This window comes from Lepisosteus platostomus, chromosome 13, assembly GCF_059453375.1.
Source record: "Lepisosteus platostomus isolate fLepPlt1 chromosome 13, fLepPlt1.hap1, whole genome shotgun sequence".
NCBI classification, from domain to species: domain Eukaryota; kingdom Metazoa; phylum Chordata; class Actinopteri; order Semionotiformes; family Lepisosteidae; genus Lepisosteus; species Lepisosteus platostomus.
Window position 1 is genome coordinate 26,932,547 of NC_142623.1, and position 18,295 is coordinate 26,950,841.

Consider the following 18,295-nt stretch of genomic DNA (forward strand, 5'->3'; position numbering starts at 1 on the left):
TCTTTTGGCAACATTTTGGCTTCACTGTTTGTTGCTTCTACTTCTTGAGCAGAAAATCAAAATACACTAAAAACATTAAACAACGAGATGCATGTCAAAACCATCACACAGATTTATAGCTGTCATGAGAGTTTTCTATTTTTCATGCTGATGATTTTTGATTCTAATAATTTCAGATACAAGACGTGCTGTAAATGGAAAACACTAAATTCACTGTACATTATGACAAGTAAATCCAATTTATTTTAGAAGTGATCTGACATCTATATTTCCTTTCTCCCGGCATTCGGAAGTTGTTGAATGCTGGCAAAAGGCTACAGTACGAAGTGCCTTGATTTCTCTTGCACTGTCTCAGTCTGAAGTTAAATAGGGAACATGCATCAGACAGGCAGGCACAAGATCTGAGCCTGCTCTATCTGTTTTGATAAACTGCACTTTTATGATTGGCAATTCCCTTTTATGCACAAAATATTTCTGAAGAGTAAAGCTGGTGATAACTTCATTATCCACTTCAGTCCACACAAGGCACTGAGGATTTTTTTTATTCTTCAAAAAGCAATGTTCTGTTTTGAGTGCCCATGCTTACAAAAATGTTCAGGGAGATAATTTCACACACCCACACACACGCCAACAAGCAGATTTTAATATACAGCACTTATTTCCTTTTTACTGGCAGTGCCACTGAAAAATTTAACTACAATTTTTTCATTTGACCATTTTGGAAATGGGTATTACTATAGGTTATTATAATTATTATGTACAGTCGTATCATTAACACAGCTCTCCAGCCAAGAGGTAAAATATGAGCAGAAAATTAAAGCTTGACTACTTCATGAGTCCATGGTACCTAATGTGATTTAGAACCTGCTTGAGATGCTGTTTTAATAACAGTAATGAACAAATTCAGGAACAATCCCTATCTCCTCTGGCCTAAAATAACACCAAAAAAGGGAAGGAATAACCTTATAAATTTCCTATCAGCGATACTGAGACAACATAAAAAAGGTTTGTAATGGCTGAAAAGAGGGAAGGGGTTATTTAAATGAAAATCTGTACCTGATACTAAACTCTCATTACTGGCATATTAAATATGGAAACCTGACATACCTAAAAAAAAACATCTGTCAGGGTACAGAAAGATCTGTGCCTGCGTTAACAGACACGATGTTCCAAAGCCCTTGTGAGTCCAGTGCTCCTCGCGCTATTAAGAAGTATTCTGCTGTCGTCAGGCCTCATGGTGAGCTCTTTCCATGACGCAGCAGAACGCCTGCTTTTGGCAGACACAGCGGGTGTGCTGATGGGCACAGGCTGAGCTTCTCAACCTGCTCTCTGGTACTGCCTGCACAGCATATTTATATTTCTCAACGCAGTATGGGCAAATTCACACGACACATCAGGGTCTGGAATGTCATTCTTGGGGAACTGCCAAGTCGTCTCATTTTTGTTTGTGTAAACCGAACAGACTCTTGGATTGTTCTCAGGTATAGGCTGTAACCCTGACAACCCTAGTAGAGAGATCTGTGCAAACTGAATACCAGCTTAACAAAAAAAGACAAGTCTGAATCTGCATTTTTCCAATTCACCTGTAGTGACAGGAAAAAAACACTTGACACACAGTATTAACAGAATATTCTGGAGCTATTGTTATTACATCTGATTCCACAGATGATGAAGACAAAACAGAATAGTGTATGCAGTATATCATTCAACAACATCTGCATTCATACACTTGCTATTAAGAAGTCTAATATCTGGCTTTGACTAAACTTTTATATTAGAAAGACAATTTTGAAAAGAAAAGCTTCATAACAAATTCATATGTCTGAGAATGAAAATATATATTTTTTAATTTTTCAAAGGTGCCTCCCTGTCTAATTGCTAATTGGTCTTGAAATTTCTGGCTCATAGCAACACTCTCCTAGGGTCAGAGTCTGTCAGGAGCTTTGACACCTAACTTTGCTCTGATATGATTAAAGGCTTAGACAGTAGGGTAGAGTGGCATAACCTCTTTTCAGCCCTCTCTAAAGAGATCTCCAAAAACGCCAATACTAAGCAATCACCCAAAGTCATGTCAAAATGGACCACTCAATAAAAAGCCTTTAAAACAAACAGCTAGCTGAAAGGAGTCAGTTAGCTGCTATATACTGTATGTAAATCTTTCACACATACAGACACCATGTGTTAGGTCATCTTAGACTGGACTATTGTCTAGATCATTTATCTACTGGATTACTTATATATTACTTATTGTCTACTCTCTGTCCCATTATCCTCAATATTATAAATAAATCCATGAGCACTGGCATTGTACCAACATTTCTCAAAACTGCTGCAATTACCCCCCTGCCAAAAAAGCCTAACATGACTCTGGACAATCTAAACAATTTTTGCCCCATCTCTAACTTACCCTTTCTTGCAAAAATTCTAGAACATGCTGTCACATTTCAGTTTCATAACCATCTCATATCAAATAACCTTTTCAACCCCCTCCAATCTGGCTTCTGTCAACTTCACAGAACAGAAACTGCCCTGGTCAAAGTTACTAACAACCTTCTAATAGCTTCTGATTCTGGTTCTCTTTCGATAATCACCCTTCTTGATCTCAGTGCTTCTTTTGACACTCTTGACCATGATATCTTACTTTCTTGTCTTGAGACTGTGTTTGGAGTTTCTGACACTGTTCTCAGATGGTTGAAGTCTTACCTCACTGATCGCTGTCACTTTGTCTCTCTTAATGGGTATAGGTCTGAAATTGGTCTTGTTAAGTCTGGTGTTCTTCAGGACACAAAACTGGGCCCCTTGCTTTTCAGCATTTACATGTTTCCACTTGGTCAGCTTTTAAGCTTGCATGGCCTCAGCTATCATTTCTATGCTGATGATTCTCAAAATCTACATCCATACCAAGCCTGATACTGATGTGGCTGTCTCTATTATATCTAATTGCATCTCTGACATAAAAACAAAATTTCCTTCATCTTAACTGTGACAAGACTGAAGTCATGCTTATTGGCATCCTCCAGCAATTTTGTAAAGCTAGTCCTGTAACCCTATCTGTAGATGGCTCTGTACTTGAGCTTCAGTCTAAAATTGAAAAACCTTGGGGTGATATTCGATTCTGGCTTAACATTCGACCCACATGCGCAGTATATTGTCAAAACATCTTTTTATCACCTCAGAAATATCGCTAGATTACGCCCTATGCTATCACTTACTGTGGCTGAAAAGCTAATCAACACATTTGTGTTCTCCCGAACTGACTTCTATAATGCTCTACTCGCTGGGGTATCTAAATCTACTCTGAACAAACTGCAGTATGTCCAAAATTCGGCAGCCAGAATCCTAAGTCCGGAGTCCTTGCATTGGATTCCTGTCAAGTTTCATATCGACTTTAAAATCTTCATGCTCACCTATACGGCTCTGCACGGCTTGGCACCTCAGTACCCGTCTGAACTACTACTCACCCTACTTCCCACCCCGTAACCTTCGCTCTTCTAATTCTAGTCTCCTGTCCCCCAAGCCCATCTACATTCTATGGGTGACAGGGCCTTCTTCTGTAATGCCCCAAAGTTCTGGAACTCTCTCCCCAAGGATATCAGAGAGTCACCTTCTCTAAACTCCTTCAAATCCAGACTCAAAACCTTCTTCTTTACTTAACTGGTTCCATTCTTTACCGCTCTGCTCCTACTACACTTAGTACCACCATCCACGGTCTCCTCTGTGTATTGGAATTGTGTTTTATCTTGTTTATTCTTTTTATTCATTGTTGTCATTCTGTAAAGCGCTTTGAGAAGCCACCTTTAAAGGCGCTATATAAAATAAAATTTATTATTATTATTATGAAATATCTAAGGGATAAACAGGAACAGCAGAAATGATCAAGGCCTCTTAATAAACTAAGAACAGTTTTAAAAAAACACAATAAAAGAATAAAAACCAAGGACAAATGATACAAGTACCTACGTACCTAGGGGTCTCAGCAACGAACCATTCTCTGGTTTCCACTTCTCCTTTTTCTCTGGACTGCTTTTCCGACGCTCTTTCCCTCTCTCTTTTCCTTCATTCTGCCTGCCTTTGGCTCCTTTCAGAGCCTTCTCTGGACAAGAGAGATGGAGAGATAGAAAGACTTTCAAAGACCCTTACATTGAATCAGGTTTTCAAATCTTAGAAGGTTCCAAAGTTAATGGTTTTGAGATGGGGCCAGGAAAGGTCACAGAACTGAATGCTATTTCTAGCAACAGGTATCTGTGTTAAACATTTTGAAAATAAGACTTAAGCCACTTAAAGAGAGTCTTTGAAAGGTTGGACACAGTAGAGACAAGCTCTGTGTTATTATCATCCCTCTGCTGGTGCTGAATACTGCTTCCTAGGATCTTGCAGAAGCATCTTATTGATATGGAGCAGCACAGCAAAGCGTATGGGGTTTCCCAGGAGTAAAAGCCTGTGGGGATCTTATTGCTAAAATAACACTGTCAAATCTGAAGTTTCCATTAATATATAAGGGGAATTATGGACTACACTTCAAATTTAATTAGCTGTAAGGGAACAATCGTTACAGATAACACACTACTCTGTTCACAGTCAATGGATCTGACCAGGTAAATTGAAGGAGTAGTAAACACTGTACAAAACAAATTAAACAGTGGAATATGAGGTTTCGTGGTTAATGCAGAGTTGTAAAACAATCCCAATCCCAATAGTTCCCTCTGCAAGATGTTCTATCCTGTCTGGGGATTTCATCTTATGCTCTGTATAAACATAATGTTTCCTTTCATTGTGGGATGAATGAATGGCTTTTCCTCAGAAGTCACAGGTGGTGCTCCCATTGTCTAGAGAACATGTAATAACATAAGCCCAGTGGATTTACTCTGACGTGCTCTAAAAAAACACATCCAAGTGTTGAGCCAGGCATTCCAATTCTACTGTGCATTTTAAGCACCGCTTCTTTATATTCCACTTTCCTGAGATGTCTGTAGCTGTTAAGAGTATAAAAACAAATGAAAGGAGTGAAAAGACTTAAGCAATCCATTTTTAGACTGAAGAAACAATCTTTTAATAAATTCAAAGTCTAAAATAGGTTACAGACTGAAGAACAGACACCTTTTATAGGAATAGCTGTTGATTACAACAGTTTTTTCACAGTTCAGCTAGTGCTCTGAAGTGCACTGTTAAGTGAGCAAATGTGGGTTACCATGGCACAGTGGTGGGGCTCAGGGAGTGGCTGTGTTCTGTGACTGTTACCAGAGAGAGCTCGACTCAGCCTTGTACTGAACAGTATCACCACACAGCCCCCAAGTTAGATATAGAAATACTTTGCATTGATGCAAAGACACATTAACTTCAGCCCTGGAATAAGATATCTCTTGAGGACAATCTCCCTTTATATAAAAAACATAGGGCTCTGTTATATGAAACATACTATATAAAACGTTATATAAACATAATATATAAACATATAAACGTTATATTACATGTTTTATAAACATGTTATATTCCTATATTCTATATTACTAGTAATTTTATAGTACTAATAGTACTACTACTAAACCAATTTTACTATTTAGAGTTGGTGCTATCTGGTATTTTTTAATTTATAGTCAATATAGGATATTTAAATTATTTCAGTTTTATAGTATGATTTTTGCTTTCAATAAGCCTTTTCATTCAAATGTTATAAAACTATGAAACATGCAGCATATCATATTTAAAATCGCACTGCAAATTCATATCTAGATCAATGAAGATACAGGATAATGTTTTAAACAAAATGTGGGGTAATTAAAATAAGTTTTAAAAATCCAAATCTAAAAATTTTAGAAAATGTTTTAAAAGCAGACGAGACCTGCCTAAAACTAACAACTATTGTACACTCCAAGCTGCAAAAATTTCACAAGGGGGAATAATGACATGAACAAGACCTACAGGACTGAAGTTATGTTTCCAAAAATAACCATTGCTAATTACTTGGATTCGTAAGGACTGTACTTAGAAAGAAATAATCCTTTCCTTGTCACTTTAGTTTGCCATGTATGGTGAAGTCCTGAGATTCTGCACATCTCCTAAACAGCTCAATCCTGTGTGCCGTGTTAAGCAACCTGAACTACCTGTCATGAAGAGAACATGCATTATGAAAAAGATGCCCTGGATTCCTTTCCTCTCTCTTTCTAAATCTAAGCACAACAGAGACATTTAATATCGCAGTTATTAGGGAAGAAAAAAAGCTTGTTTGATGAACTGTAGGTTTTCATCAGCATTTTTGTTTTTGCTTTTTAAAAACAGCTTCTGCCTTCCTATTCAGAAGTATTGCCTGGGGACTCATGTTTGAAGTACATGATTAATTTTCTTTCTGTCTTCGGTCTCTCTTCTCTGCCCAATGAGCTTCTTTGCCTATTAGCAAGGTGCTAGCACTCTTGAAATGACTTACAGCAAGCTCAAGTGCCAAGTCCCCCGCATATTCTCATATTCCCCCTCTTTGCCCTGACCTCTGATAAGAAGAAAAACAGAATGTGACAAAAGGGGAATGTAAAACAATGTTTTTGGACTTAAAAAAGCAGCTGCTTCCACTATCATTTGGATCTTTATAAAAACACGTATGGATCAGTTTGGAATACAGGGAACAGCAAACATCTGTAATATGGGCTAAATCACAGCACTGTCAATTTCAGAGCTATCATGAGAAAGTAATTAACGTGCAAAATCAAATTAATATATTTTAAGGGAAAAGCTTGAACACAATACAAATAACAGCATTGTGCTACAGGTACTCTGATTTGATCCAGGGATTTGGACAATGATGTTGTTTCACACTTTGCACAGAGTTCTCACTCTTCATTAAAAACAATTACTTCAAAGATCAGAAACTACAGGTACTATGAGGAGGAGGTGTACGATTAGCAGGAGTATTTATCAAATATTTAGCAGGAAAATTTATAGAATATAATATTTGGGGTTAATTTAAGAATCCACTCACCTATCTAGACCACTGACAGAATTTAAAGGATTTTAAGTTATTTTTTAAAATATCTTCAGAAGATCACTGGTAAGCTGTGAATGTTCAGGCCAGAATGGAGGGCCAGAAGAAGGCATAGGATCTGAAGTAAGAACTTAACATTGTAAAAAACAAAAACAAATCTAATTTTCCACTATTGAAACACCTCAACTTCTTGTAGGATTCAGCCTTCCATAGCTTATTATGAGGCTGTCCTCCTCCAAGCATTAATTTGCATCTGTGAATAGATACAGGCATTTAGAGCTGCCTAACGAAGTCCTGCATACAGGAAAACTGCTGCTGCAGCAGCTCTGGGAAAGTGTCAGGAGCTCACAGCACAATGATGAACATCGCAATCAAAACTAACTTCAAATCTCAGCTCCATTTTACAGGCTGTCTGACCAATAAATCTCTTTCCAGGAATTCACCTGTTTCAGCACTTTCTTCTCAAATATAATAACCAAATATACTTCTAAAATCTGTCACTCTGACCACGAAACAGATGCGCTGTGAATTGCTTTTAAAAGAGTGAGTGCTACCTGCAGCGTATTACTCTCAGAACTTGGGCAGCTCCTGTACATCAGAAGCCTGGCAACACTGTGTTGCCGAATTGCATGTAACTTACTCCCTTATTGTGAACAATTTCACAGACGTAGATGCATTTTAATCCAGTTTCCTGTCTTGTACAGAAGAAAAGGGGGAGGAAAGCAACATATGAAACCCATATTTTCAGTTTGACTTGAATTTGGCTTTTGACGATGAGATCATCAGAAGACCCATCTCAGGAAAGAAAACAAGAATTTTCATTTCAGCTTTTCGATTTAGCCTTTAGTTACCAGGTGTTAAAGGGACCTAGCAATTACCATAAAAAACATCAGTAAGTTAATGTGAACTATACTGAAAGGAAAGCTTTCATTTTTTTTTCTTTGAGCTATAGGAGTGATTTACTGCTCACTTACCTCCTGCTAAATCCTCTTCAATCAACTGGATCTGGAGGTGGAATATCTTCTCTTGTAGATCACAGAGGGAGTGCTTCATCTTCTCACGTCGTGTCACCATGTAACACAGGTTTCTAACCTGCCAAGGTGAAAAAAAAACACTCACAGCTGTTTCTCCTGGAGACAGAGATGATTCAGTCTGTGGTTGGGTCAAGGCTAAGTAAAGATGAAGGACGGCATTAATGAGTCACTGTTTACATCTGTGTTGAACAGTTACTCGTGTGTGAGCAGTGAGCAGGTAAGCAGTGACATTCATATTCATCACCACATTTTTCTTCCAGGGTACAGTGCTTCACTGAAAGTCATATATACAGTGAAATCACAAAAACATACTGCAGGGACAAGACCTGCCCATTCCCCAGGTTTTCCAAGAGCAGTGTAGTTAGCTGCACCTTGCTTTATCATTTTTCACAAGGTATCCATTTTTTTAAGCGCAGAGCTGATTCAATCACTCATCACATTGCAAATTTGTGTCTGCCTCAGTTTTCTCCATCTTAATCAGTGCAATACAGCCTATCATTTTTAATGCATGTAAGATTTATAGAAAAATAAATGATCTCTATATTGCATATTGATTAAAGATTTTGGCATGATTGTGATTAAGGGATTATGATACACCCAAGTGACTGAGAGTGTTGCAGAAGCATTAAAACCCTTTATTAGTGAAAGAAGTGACTGAGCACAGCTGATAAGCTGCTTTAACCTGTTGATTGTGAAGCACTGTGAAAAGCAAGAATGAAAAACACAGAAGGGAGCCAATATGCCTATGGAACTTGTGGAGCCAAGCACTCCTAAGTGGTGAATCAGTTTTGGTGTAGACAAGGTGTAGACCACCCTGGTGGACATCAGCAAATGTGGCCCAGATGTGGTTAATGATAAGCTAATTGCTGTGTACAGATCAGTCGATGGGGAGATCCATCTGTGATGGTCGGGAGAAGATTGTCTTGTGTCTAGAACTGTACTTGTAGTGATTGATGGCAACCTGACTGCAATGTGCTACGCTGTCTCCTGAGACCTCAACTGCTGCCCTTCCTGTGAGTCCATCCTAAGACGACATTCCAGCAGGACAACATGGTGCTAATGTAAAAATGGCCTTCCTGTGAGATGCCAGCGAGAGCTAAGCTGAGGATGCTCTCCTTTCCAGACTTAAACCTCATTGAACATTTGTGGGATTAAATGGGATGATGTGTGGCATCTAGGGCTCAGTGAACAGGCACATGCTCGATCAGGCCCTAAGAGAGAGTGGGACACAATCCCACAAAAGAGCATCTGCAAGCTGGTGCAAAGCATGAGTCACAGATGTACAGCTTGTGTTGATTCCAACAGTGGGCACGCATGCTACTAGCCTGTGACTTTCACAGACCCCCCCCCCCCGTTGATCAACACCGTTGATGACAAATGTTGATCAGCACAATGAATTTACCTATGACACATCTGTTCAATAAAATGTCACTGCACCTGCTACAAAACACCCTTTCTCTGGTATTAACCATTAATTGGTATTAAGATTAAGTGATAATCTTCTTCTGATGCTCAGTGTACCACTACCTCTATGGAGTCATGCATGTGTACAGCAGAGAACACCCTTGCCCAATGCAACTGGAATTCTGAACATATGACGACAGTGCTGTATAAAGGAAGTCCTGTTTATGCAAGGAATTCATGAAAAACATCATAGCAAAGGTCCCCATTTCCGCTTTAATATTCCCCCACCTTATGCAACTGTACGCAGTGTTCCTGATTCCAAGTCGTTCAAATCGGTTTCATATGTTTCTGCTTTAAAACAACACGTAGATGCTGAGCAGTGATTTCTGCAGTGCCTTGACACACAGTGGTCCCCTCAGGGACCCACATTTGTGCAGCCGCTAACAAAGAGCCAGAAGATGGCGCTGTGCCAGTATGTACACATCTGCGTGTAAAAAGAACTTTCAGGCAGAGGAAAAGACAAGAAAGAACGTTCTTTGTTTGCTGGCACATGTGAGGTGATGATGGTATGATTCTCCGAAGATGGCACACAGTGGTGGTGCCTCCCTAAGCAACTAAACACTTCAACAAAGGCAAAGCTGTCCACTCTGGCCAGCTTCTGTGATGGCCAGAACTATGATTTTATAGTGTTAGTGTTTTTTTAGTTAGTATATTGTATGTGTCATGTTTTCAGTATGATTTATACTTTGTTTTTTACAGAAACAACTAAGGAAGAGTACTTCCCCACATTGACAAACAGTATATCTGGGGTAAAGAGTTTAATTAAACCAAACACACTGATCTGTGTGATGTACTCTTGGTCAGTTTTGCCCTGGAAACAATCATTCTTCTTTTATAAAATGTGTTTTAATGGCATGTATTCAAAATGTGCTGGGCAAACCATATCATTTATCAATAAATGGGTAAAAAAGAATTGTATCAGAGTAAATAGAAATGCTTCAAACTACTCTGGGGAAGATAATTTTTTAATATTATCAGTATCAGAAATATATTCCAAGGACTAAGCATTACCACTTTTAGTTAATAAGAAAGAACAAAAAGTGGTTACAAACACTAGAATTTCCAAAGTTAACATCAAAGAATGTGGCAAAAAGGACAGGTGTATTTGCCTCAGCAGACTAAATGAACTGATTAACAGAGTCTTGGCTCTCATAAACAAGATTCATTTTTCTTTTACGTTCGTGAAGGCCAGACACCTGTTGATTTAATTATTGGATTCTGTCAGCAACCGCTTGACATTTGGTGTTTAACAGAAGGCTTCACTGCTATCATGAAAATTGACATGTCAGGATGCCTCCTCAAGGAGTCTGTAAGAGTGCGCACTACACTGAATCACAGGCAATAAAATTCTTAAGCTGTTATGGAGTCAGGATGCATCTCAGAAATTGTCTGGCTAAATCCACTTAATTGCACAGCTTGCACAGCGAAAGAAGATGTGAGTAACAAAACAAATCAAAACCAAAACCAATCTCGCCATCTATCATTATGCCACTTCTTGGAGGAGGCAGGAAGTTGAGGTAAATCAAGGAATGAATAATAAGGCAGAGTTTATTAAATAAGAGCTCCCTTAGCATATTGAAACAGCTTAAAATACATAGTAGATAATTGTGCAAAAGTCAGAAGGCAGGCATTTACTTCAGTGTAGCTGGTGACAGAACATTTAGTGCCTTGCTGTAAAAAATAAAGAATATATTATTCCACCTGCAGGAGATTAAAGGAAAAAAGAGAATTTGTATACTGCCCGAGCATGGTAGAATTCGGTACATTAATATTAATTATTAGGTGCAGAGCTTTTCCTATATATACTCATTCACTCTCTGAGGCAATAATCAGTCTATAAAAACGTCCTCCTGACTTTTTGAATACAGGCTTTGTCTATGGATTCAATTAACTAAAACAATAAAAAATAAAACTCACTGACCTCCTGGTCACCATCTATAACACCATTATCACTACCATTGACTCTTTTTCAGGTCTGTAAATTTGAGTGTCACGTTTAAAAGAGCTGTGGAAGCCCAACGAAACAGCTGTTTCATAGACACAAAAAACCCCCGAGCCATATCTCTCTGTCTTTTGTACATTCTTGAGCCCATTAATTAGCAAATACGTGGCATGCAGTCCCACCACATTAAAATGTGCCCCTCTGCTGAGCACTGTGGAATTGCGTCATTTTCTGCACCACAATTCTATGCCTGTGGCAGAAATACCTTACCAGGTTTTTTTGCTTTAATATACAGTACAACATCATGATCTGCTTGATGCCCAAGCTGCTGTGTATCTCCATTGTGAAGTTTAGCATTACAAGATCTCTATTTCAATTACTTCTAAAAGACTGGTCATTCAGTTTAGTAAGATGGACTTCATAAAAGGCTTTTATTAAAGATCAGGATAAGAACTATAGACAAAAGAAACAGACCTTTCTGTTTTTTCCAAAAAGGCGTAGTGTCTGTAAGGTTCCAACAGATGGCAATATCAAGTAACCAGAAGATGGCTTCTCATCAGGTAACCAGGACTGCACCTGTATGCTTCTGGTCCACACCTAAGAGTCAATCTGCTTCTTCTTCACGCGCTTTAGAAACCACCACCTACTCTGCCTCCTGTCCTTGATATTCTTTAATTCCAGGCAAGAGACCCAGAACAAAGTAATACACCAATTACAACCTTACACCAGAAGAAGGCTCCACAGCCGAAACATTGCGCTTTCTTTCTTCTCTTTTCAGCATGGAATAAACCTATTACTTGTTCCTTTCTAATACACCAATGGCAATTAATTAAAAAACACCTGTCAGAGTGTTTTTTGAACGAATGTTGCCATTTGTGTATTGGTCTATTTTCTTTTTTTCTTTCCCCAAGTGAAGTGATTTACATGGAGGTTTATCTCAAAATCACATCCAGCCTTGTTGTCGGTCCAGATGCTCAGTTATGGAGTTTTGGACCACGGCTCATCCTTGCACTTTCTGCTGGTCACCAATTACAAGGCCACCCCTTCCGTTTTACTCTGGATACGAAACGCTGGAAGATAGTTTGCCAATGGTATCTGAAGCATTAATTTCTTTACATTTACCATAAATTCATGCATATTATCTTTAGTAATACATTTACATTTAGTAGCCTTAATGTGCAGGTCTCTTCTTGAGTAAATGACATATCCAATATTGGTGCTGTAAATAACTGCAGGCCATTACCAGCCAGGCACAGAACTGTTGGAACTAAGGAAGGAGCCATGTAAATACCACTGTTCTTCTGTTACTGTGAATGTGAGACTGTGTAAGAATAGTGGATGGGGAAGAAGTCATATCTAAAGAAGTGGTAATGATACCTTGGGAATTTAAGAAAACCCCTTCTTGAGCATCACTTCATGAATACCATACTTTTCCGTGCATTCCCTCCTGTCCAATTTGATATTTTGGATGCAGCACTAAAGGTAAGAAGGAACTGCAAAGAAAAGAAGTTACAGTCGTGTCGGCTTCTGTTTTGTAGGGATATGACGAGATATTTCAGTTCTCATTACCTCTCTGCTCATTCATGAAGAAAGGGAGCAAATGGGGGCAGCAATTCAAAATAGGACAACTAAATTTCTTTCTTTACAACAGCAACATTTCACAGCTACACCTGGACAGCTAGTGCATTCTTACAAAAACAGCCCTCTGAAATATTAAAAACCCAGGTCAACTGCAGGCCAGTTATTGCTTTCATTACTTATTAATGAACTTCCATCTAACTGTAATTGAGTTAGTGTGGGGGCATGTGACACAGCTGCATTCTATGCTGGTGCTAACAAAACACCAGCCTGAAGGAATACGGCTTTGTTTGTATTACATTAAAACAAACAAAGATGGCCCGACCACAGCACCATAGCATACTAAACTTTAAACTATATTCTCCGGTTGGGGAGTCAGCTCCAGACTGCAATGCCTCAACAGCCTCTAATAAGGCTTGACAATGTAATGTCTCACAGTGCATTTATCATCTAGAAGGTTAACTAGATACACAGTTACCCCTGACTGCTCCTGAAGCACAGAGTGACAACATCTCACCAAGCACACAAGGGTTAACAAGTCCCTCTTCAATGAATTATGAAAGGAATTGTGAATTCAAGGTTTTACATTTCAATAATTTATCTGACCACTGAACACCTCAGCATGCTCACCCATTCTGTGCTCCAGGTAAAAGAATACCCCAAGCCGCAGAATGATATGGCAGGGCTGAAATAAATATTTATTCACCTCTCATGATTTTTTTATAAATAAAGGAGGTATCACAGAAACTCAACTAAAGCTGTTGAACTCTGGAGTGGTTAAGAACTCAACTCCAAGCAAGGGTGGTTTTAAGAACAATGAAAATTATAGAACTTCCCAGAACAATGGATCTGACCGACATTAGACCGCAAACTTCTACTAATAATCATTTACTGATAGACTGATCGCTCCCCTCACTCACACCAAGCTCACTTAATTTCCAGTTAAAGTCTTTTGTTAAGATGCAAGTTTCCATGTACTGCCCCAGTGCTCCCAAAACACTCAAACACAACTCTCAGAGCAAACAATCAATATTACCTTTGTTTCTGACAGCTTGTTAGAGCAGCTCATTTGAGAAAAATTAAGATGGATATGCAAAAGGACAAAGGACAACAGAGAAATATTGGAGTCTCTACCAGGGTCAACAAACCCAGTTTTACAGGTGTCCATGGCACTTCTGCAACTCATTTCAGTCTTCAGCTGACCTTTAAATCACTCAGAGAAGCTTACCTAACTACTCAATAAACGCAAAGATGTGTTTATCAGATCTTAAAGATGTCCCATTTAAACGATACCTACAGATATGCTGCTCTCATGCTCTAGGGTTCATCGCACCTGCTTGCTCTCGGAAGAGTCAGGAACATCAGAGGGGAGTAGCTAAAATACATGCACAACAGAATATGCCGGCGAGTTTTGTTTCACTTCATATGCTAGTCTTCTGGCCTGGTCTGTTCTGAAAACACTTCAAAATTAAATAACAGGCCATTGTAAAACACTTAACTGCCAAGCCTTGTTGCTGTTGTCCTTCATATCTGAGCTCTTACCCCACTTCCTCTAACAAAATCCGACAAAGGCGGTGGTGTAAAAACAGGCTTTCAACCCTTCAGGCCCAACCAAATTTTTCTAGTACTTACAGTCTGATAAATATCCAAAATGAATCTAATTATAAATGTATGCAAATCTTGAACAGAAATATGTTAAAGTCAGCAGAAACTCTCCTTCGCCACAGTACGTTCTGAAAACTGTTATTTTTCTTTGTGAACCCTGAGGACTGAATAACAGAAGCAGTGTGTTGCTCAAAAGAAATGTTTAAAAATAAAGCAAGCAAAACATTTAGAAAAGTTCAGGTAAGGGGGGAGTAAGTGAAAGTAAGTAAATCAAAATATCATTTGTTTCATTTCCTTTCTTTTCCACTCTGCTGAAAGCACAAAAGTCCTTTTATATGCACTGTAGCAAAGAGAAGTCGGTTTGCCTCCCATACACTGAATAAAAATATTGATCATTCCCTGCCAGGCCAGTGTGGTTTGGTAACAGCTCAGAAACCAAATTTCTGCTGGCGTCATTCTTCAAGCCCAAAACTAACTTTATGCCAACATAGCACTCCATATTTTGCACAGAATATGCCAGTCTGCATGGCACAGGTACAGCAATGATAGTATCTTCTCGTCAGGGAATTAAGACACTGATTAAGATGCTGCATAAAGGTGCGTTTTACCAAACACACCCATTGGCGTTATTTTAAAAGTGCACAATATTTATGTTTTCTTTAAACATTGTCAATTGCATTTCATTCCCCAACACTCTGCATTCAAACGTATGATTCAGTTAAGAAATGAAGCCTGCTGCCTGTGACACAGTAATCGGGGAAGATCAAAGCGGGCAGAGCTCTTCTGGACACAGAAGAATAACGTTACCCTGGAATCCCGTGCTCAGAACTGTAGCCCTTCCTCCCCGTATGGCCCTATACACAGTTAAGTAATCTACCTCAATCCCCTCACACATCAACACACAGTCCCAGCTGCCTGAGAATCTCACCAGAGCTAATTGACTGTAACCTGTAATGCTTCTGAAGGCATCCTGGTATCTTACACTCTGTAATTTGTATAATCTTGTCTCTGACAACAACTCCAGACCTGCAACTTACAGGCTATATATATACAATTACTAAATTATGTCCTTTTTAAACCGCACTACCTTGATTGCAGGGATGGGCGATAAAAGAAAAATTAAATAGAAAGCTCTACAGTGCATTAGAGACATTCAGCTCAATTTGCAATCACTTCAAAGGAAAATTTAATACACTGAGAATTCCCCAGGAATCTTTCTGTCAAGTTTTTTTTTTCTGGCCCTTGTGAAAGAGATACAGCACAGGAAAATGGCATGGGACTTTTTCTTCAACATGCTTCATTTTATTCAATAGTTTTAACACAGGCCTCCACATGCTTACAGCTCTTCCTTTCTCTTTAATCGTTTCCCAAAAAGGGCATGAGAAAGCACTTTATCCCCCCCCCCACTTTTCCACTGTAAATTTGTTCTGAAAAAAGCTGCTCTGCTTTGAAAAAAGCATTATAACTTGCTTGATGGCGCATCACGAATCAAACTGTCATCCTTGTGTGCTGTGCAAAGCCCTCCAATCCTGTAACACATATGCAAGCACCTATATTTGAGTAAAGAGGTGCAGTAACTCTTCAAGCAGGCAACCTACGGAAAAGACACCAGATTGTAATTCCATTCATGACAGCTTGTTCCAGCAAGAGATGAAATCAAATCACTACGACCTGTCTTTTGTCTTTCCTGGAAGAATCACTGATGTGTAGCGGATACGCCTATGTATCACTAACCAAGATCCAGAAGTGAAGACTTTTTGCAGCAAAATACTCATACTCTTCCTCACCACAAAAAACAAATACTGTCCAGCTATATTATTTCAAATTCCATATTTGCTCATATTTAGAAATTAGTACTATACCCTACATTAATGCAGTGCATCACAATCAAAGCCCTCAAAGCCTTCTTCTGTACTCATACTCTTGTACTCCCTTGCTACCCTGTTAAGCTAACATCAATTTAAAATTCAGAGGAAATCCTCATGCAGCACACCAAGGCTACAAAAATGGTTCCAGTTTAACAATTCCCCTTTTACTAGTTGTTTCTAATAGCTCCATTTGCCACTTTAATTGAGAACCACCTTTATCCCTCTAATTGGTGAGACTCACAGTCAGGAACACTGAAACAAACCCGGAAAGCAACAGCAACAGCAGCTGACTGAAAAGAGCAGATGGAAAAATCATAATAAAATTACAACATCACAGGTATTAGCTAAATCCTCTTGATGTTTGTCTACAATGAGAAACGCAAATGTGGGATTCAGAACCCCCTCCCCCCAGTAATTTTTTACTGTATATTGATTCAGGTTAAGCGGACTGAAATTAATTTCAAACTGTGGGTTAACCCTCCTGACATACATAGCAAATTCCACCTAGACCTGGCTGTTAATTTCAATTACAATGACACTGGCACTGTATTAAACCCTAAACGACAGTACAGAATTGGATATTGTATTTTAAAGTTTTTTTGGCAAGCCTTACATCTTGGAGTTCACTAGATTGGGCACCCTTAGTTGCATTAAGGCATCGCTGCACTCCCCCCACCTTAATGATACAGCATAAGGTTAATAAAGTAAATAGAAGTGGCTATATAAGAACTTTAACTCTCAAATTATTGTAAGGCTTGTGGAGGGACAAAAAATTAAAGTGAGAGATCCTGAACTACTGTTATTCACCTTTGCATTAGTTATCCCTATAATAAAAGGTTTATTCATTTACCCAACAGTCAGGTGTGTCTCCTGGATGTCATTCCAGAGCTCTATCATACTTCAATTGAGATCATTAATTACCTATTTGGACCCAGTTCATGGCTAAGCCTTTGATGTCCTAAATCAGTTGACTATTTTATAAAGCATCCTGTACTGCCTTTAAGCAAACAGGAATGGTCCTCTGCTTCAATTTTCCTGCTGTCTAAAGAAAACAAAGAGTAAAAGGACATTGAAGAAGTAATTTAGAACTTGAAACCAAAGCCCCTGTGGCTGAAGGGCTACACAGCAACATGCCAAGAACACTATTTAAGGAACACTGCTCTACAGTTACCGAAAAGAACTGCAACAAGAAGGATTGTGTAACTACTGTACCAAGAGTCACAGACTTACAACCAATAGTTTCCCATGTTCCTTAAGTGATCAAAGTGAAGCCAGTATTATTTCTTGCCCTTTCAGAATAAGTATCAATGGAACTTTTTGAAGCATTGTTTGGGGATGTGTGATGTATGGAAGCCCATTTCTGCCAGGGAGCAAAAATATAATGCGCTATGGTATCTAGCAATTGCGACTTTGTATCTCAGAATTCCGAGTTTATATCTCGCAATTGCGACTTAGTATCTCAGAATTCCGGGTTTATATCTCGCAATTCCGACTTTAAATCTCAGAATTCCGAGTTTATATCTCGCAATTGCGATTTAAAATCTCAGAATTACGACTTGATTTCTCATAATTACGAGTTCATATCTCGCAATTGCAACATAGAATCCCAGAATTACGACTTCATATCTCGCAAATACGACTTTATATCTTGCAATTGCGACATAGAATCTCAGTATTACACTTCATATTTCGCAAATGCGACAGTTCATTGTCTGTCCTTTTGTTATTGTAATGGATTTGGGTGCTTGGGCTTGTGCCCTCGCCGCTCATTAGTTCGTGCCTCACCGCATTGGGCTCGAACCCAGGTCTTGAAACTAAATAAGACCTGTTATGA

The 18,295-nt window shown here is 38.8% G+C and overlaps 1 protein-coding gene across 3 annotated transcripts in view; it reads right to left on the reverse strand.

Moving 5' to 3' along the window:
- Positions 1–18,295, reverse strand: part of jade2 (jade family PHD finger 2) — a 70,447-nt gene that overhangs the window by 4,264 nt on the left and 47,888 nt on the right. For all 3 annotated transcript variants that reach the window (XM_088603888.1, XM_088603887.1, XM_088603886.1), the window contains 2 exons: positions 7,945–8,062; positions 3,965–4,093 (listed from right to left, as the gene is read on the reverse strand). In XM_088603888.1, the coding sequence (XP_088460014.1) occupies positions 3,965–4,093; positions 7,945–8,062 (247 nt within the window). The remainder of the gene's footprint in view (positions 1–3,964; positions 4,094–7,944; positions 8,063–18,295) is intronic.